The following is a 5,000-nucleotide window of genomic DNA, read 5'->3' as shown; positions in this document are numbered from 1 at the left end:
CATCTTAGCATCACATCTTGTGTCAAAACACATCTTAGCATCATTAGCTTCAGATCTTAGCATCATAACATTACAGTTTTTTTCAACTGCTTACACACTAAATCTTTGCTTGTCACACAATTTTCTAAACATGTCCTCCAAACATCATAACCCGACACCAAATCTGCAAAACCATACACTAATTCTCAGTGTTTGACTCAGTTTTCAATTGACTAAAACACATTTTGCAAAACACCACACACAATTTTCTACCTAACACACAAAAATCTAACAGGAAGTAACTTGATTTCGTTCTTCAAACACAACCCATCAAAATGCCACACTAAATCACCAGTGCTTCACTCTTTCTCTTCACATGTGCAAACACTCTTTACTTTACTGAACACCATCCAATCATTGCCTTAGTATAGGTCTATGAATAGATATACTCTCTATATAGGTATAGACCCTTTCAATCTGCTCCTAGAGGATTTCCGGTTGAAATATTCAGAACCAATGCAGATACTTGAAAATTACAGTAATCGGACTTTAGCTTACAGTAATGTTCTACAAAAAGTTGACTTTACTGTATGTAAAATGTGTCTTTTTACTCTATTTTTCTTTGTCCCCATGTTACAGTACCATTAGCTCAATACATTTTTCTGTGCCTCCAGAAATGCCTTAGGAACACTGTAGAATTGTTTGTTTCTAGGGTCTATAGGCCTATGAATACATACTGTACACGACACCACCCCCTCCCACACCCACCCACACACACACACACACTTGTCTTTAGAAAAAAACAAAATCAGTGTTTTCAAAACTCTATGTACATCTGGTGGTGACTGTATTCTTCAGCAAATTATTTGGGAAAAATCACTATTTTTGGTTTCAATATTGCTTGCATTTTTACTGTGTATTTCAACTTCTTTGAAATACACAGTAAAAATGTTGATACCGTAACTTTCACTCTTGTATGGAAATACATATAGAAAGCCTAAGACAGAAGAGCTTTAGGTTTTGAGCAACAGTGTGTATATGATGTATCCAAAATGTCATATTATGACAAAAGTGTTTGTAATGTGAGGCGAATGTTTGCTTTAAACATGTGTTTTTGACATTTTGAATGTTGTGTGTCATTTTGCTGGAGATTTGAGGCATTTTGCATTTTGTGTGAGCAGTTGTGGGTTTTGTGTGTGGAGTTTTGAAAAATAGACACAGAGTTTTGAAAACGTGTGTAAACAATTGTAAAAAACTGTAATATCATTAGCATCACATCTTGTGTCAAAACACATCTTAGCATCATTAGCTTCAGATCTTAGCATCATAACATATCATTAGCATCATATCACATCATAGCATCATATCACATTTTTATATCATTAACATCACATCACATCTTAGCATCATTAGCATCACATCTTAGCATCATTAGCATCACATCTTAGCATGTGTGTGTGTGTGTGTGTGTGTGGTGTGTGTGTGGGTGGGGGTGTGTGTGTGTGTGTGTATATATGGGTGTGTGTGTGTGTGTGTGTGTGTGGGCGTGTGTGTGTGTGTGTGTGTGTGTGTAGTGTGTGTGGGTGGGGGTGTGTGTGTGTGTGTGTGTATATATATGGGCAGTGTTGGGGAGTAACGGAATACATGTACCGGCGTTACGTATTCAGAATACAAATTATGAGTAACTGTATTCCGATACAGTTACAAGTTAAATAGTTGGTATTTAGAATACAGTTACATTGTTGAAACCAATGGATTACATGACGATACTTCTCTGTTTCATAAGTTTATTCACTCTCTAAATAAATAAAGGCAACTCAGAAGCTCCTAAAAGCAATCTATGATTTCCATGTTTAAATCCAAGCCCCGCCGTCTTGCACTAGCCTCAAAACGCAGCCAGCGCGCATTATGGACGCGTCATCGGAGACCCTGAAATGACTGTTTGCACAGCAAATTAGGAGTAAAGTAAGTGGAGGTAACTCCTGTTCCTCACTGATCGCGGTTCCTGATGTCTGTTCAAAGGATATTTTCCCAAGTATTAATAGCTCAGGCTACTTCGGCCAATCGGTTACACAGTTTGCTAATCAATAAACAGAGCCTATAGTTCACGTGTTGATTTAGACCTAGGCCTACAATTAAACCAATCTCTAAAATAGGCACTGCATTCTAAGTTTTTTATTCTAACTTAAAATAGCTTTATGGATTATTTTTTTTTCTAATTAGATCTAGCCTACGTTTTAAAATGAATTATAGGCTATGGTGGAGCCTCTGAAGAATTATTCTTGCGAGTAGGCTAGCATATTTTAACGTGCGGTTTTTGATTGTCATTACGCAATCACGTTCATTTTGAGAGCACTGATATACAGTAGCCTAGATAGTGTTTACATTTACAGGTCATTTGCGTTCCACCTGTCATATGCGCCCCTCACTTGTACTGGGTTGATGCCACCGAAAAATCTCACAGGCACTAATATATTTTCTGGCTACGCCCTTAAAGTAGCCTATTTATTTAGTTTGTTTTAATTAGCCTAGTCGCCTGCTGTACAGTAGTTTTAGTGGTCACCTTGCTATTTTAAAGTTGTATCAGGTAGCTTAGTTGACTTTACATTCTCCTATGTGGGCCTAACACTTCAGCCATTTGGAACAGAAGAACACACCAGAATAGGCCTGTTTAGTAGGCCTAAGCAGGATTTGATGGCCGCATTCCTACACTTATAAAATCCAATTCAATGCGGAAGTAATCTAAGTATTCAGAATACGTTACTCAGATTGAGTAACGTAACGGAATACGTTACAGATTACATTTTTGGGCATGTATTCTGTATTCTGTAACGGAATACGTTTTGAAAGTAACCCTCCCAACACTGTATATGGGTGTGTGTGTGTGTGTGTGTGTGTGTGTAGTGTGTGTGTGTGGGCGTGTGTGTGTGTGTGTGTATATATGGGTGTGTGTGTGTAGTGTGTGTGTGTGTAGTGTGTGTGTGTGGGCGCGTGTGGGTGTGTGTGTATATGTGGGTGTGTGTGTGTAGTGTGTGTGTGTGTGTATATATGGGTGTGTGTGTGTGTGTGTGTGTGTCTTACTCCTCTGTGGGATGCTCTGCAGCTGGTCCCTGAGCGTCTTCTCCATCTTGACCATGGCGGCCTCCACACACACGTGTGTGTTCACCCTCACGCCGGCCCAGCTGCACGTCTCTGGAGGGCAGCACAGTGCCGGGTCTGCCTGCACACACACCCAGAGAGAGAGAGAAACGTGTGTGTGTGTGTGTGTGTGTGTGTACACACAGAGAGAGAGAGAAACGTGTGTGTGTGTGTGTACATGAGTGTCAGTGTTTGTGTGTGTGTATATAATAATACGTTTATTTTATATACGCCTTTCTCAAACCCAAGGTCGCTATATGAGTCAGTGTGTGAGTGTTTGTGTGTAACCTGCATTGTGTTAACAGACAGCCTTGCACTTGGCCACACTCAAACCCGCAAACAGCAGCACCTCAAGTCGAGCAGACAAGCATTTGAGCTAAAAGCCCAGGCTGCTAGCTCTTTCACTAGCACGACTCCTAAGCCGTTGGGAGGGAGGTTTACACAACATAGGGTACATACGGCACAGCTACATACCAGCCGGCTAACCTTACATGTGCGTGTCATGTCATGTGAGTGGGGCATGTGCGTGTCATGTCATGTGAGTGGGGCATGTGCGTGTCATGTCATGTGAGTAGCGCTTTGGGCTTGAAACCAGAGGGTTGCCGGTTTGATCCCCGACCAGTAGGAACTTGAAGTAACCCTTGAGCAAGGCACCTAACCCCTCACTTAGTGTTAATTTCGTCAGACTAGACGAGAGGAAATATGTTCGTCAACGACCTTTTTTTTTCATGACTAAGACGAGACGATGACGAGACGGCAGTAATGTCCTGAAACACTGACTAAGACTATCTTAAGATGCATTATTGTTGACGAAAAAAGACGAGACTAAAATGTTTTGCATGAAATAAAAACTAAGATAAAAATCTCTCTTCATTTTCGTCTACAAAATGAGAAGACAGAATATCTAGTTGTTACGTTTTCAAAATATTCCGAAAGAGTTCATACGCAACAGCTTTCCTGTAGGCTGGTCTACGTGCTGTTGCTGCAACCCTGTGGCTGCAACACGAAACTACATGGAACAAGAACACTGGAGATTTCTGCCAGAGTTAGCAAGCTAACTGCCTAAGCTTTATGCCACAATGCTACATACCCAGAAGTTGAAGCTTCTCTCATACAAATTAACATCCCCCAGAATGTCCATACGAAAATGTTCATCATGTAATGTCAACTATTTAACTAGTTAAGACTGATGATGCAAAGTTTGATAGCAAGTAAGCTAATATGGAAAGTTCGCTAGCAAGTTAGCTATGGCTAAGATGGAGAGTCTGTTTGGGGAATCTGTTGTGTTTGGGCGCATATCGCCATCTAGCGAGGCGGAGTAAAACATTAATACTTTGGCCTATGACAGTGTTTCTCAAACTTTTTCAGTTTCAGGACCACTTAACTAACCCTAGCTAAAAAAAAAAAAAAAGATTAGACCTACTTTAACAGTAGCCTATAATTAGTCTACACAATAGGCCTACTCACTGAACCACCTTGCTTATTGTCTTTGCACTTTGCTTATTGTGTGGATTTATATTGTATGATTTAAACTGGCATATCTTACATAGACAGTGTTGCAGAACTGTTTTTACATACAAGTTGGTTCAATATTGCAAACAACTCATATATATTATATTTTACCACGTCTGCTCGCGGACTACTTGGGATATCTTGCGGACCACCAGTGATCCCCGAACCACACTTTGAGAAACACTGGTCTACGAATATGACAGTGGTCCATTCAAATCTTTTACTGTCTATGGTCAAATCCCAGCCGAGCTATAACTGTAGCTCGACTTACCTGTGCATGTAAACATACTGACTGACAAAAAATCAGAATGAGTAATTATAACAGACGAGTAGCCCTGTGGACACACAATATTGTTGGAAAATTGAGATGT

The 5,000-nt window shown here is 40.2% G+C and overlaps 1 protein-coding gene across 1 annotated transcript in view; it reads right to left on the bottom strand.

Moving 5' to 3' along the window:
• Positions 1–5,000, bottom strand: part of LOC143139221 (E3 ubiquitin-protein ligase TRIM21-like) — an 18,078-nt gene that overhangs the window by 3,699 nt on the left and 9,379 nt on the right. The window contains exon 5 of the mRNA XM_076299824.1: positions 3,061–3,199. Coding sequence (XP_076155939.1) covers positions 3,061–3,199 — 139 coding nt within the window. The remainder of the gene's footprint in view (positions 1–3,060; positions 3,200–5,000) is intronic.

Source organism: Alosa pseudoharengus, unplaced genomic scaffold, assembly GCF_046254945.1.
Source record: "Alosa pseudoharengus isolate Yale_2024_CS ecotype anadromous, Long Island Sound unplaced genomic scaffold, YU_APseudo_1.1 YU_APseudo_1.1_scf_22, whole genome shotgun sequence".
Taxonomy (NCBI): Eukaryota; Metazoa; Chordata; class Actinopteri; order Clupeiformes; family Clupeidae; genus Alosa; species Alosa pseudoharengus.
Note: the sequence above shows the minus strand (reverse complement) of the source record. Positions and strands in the feature narration are given on the sequence as shown.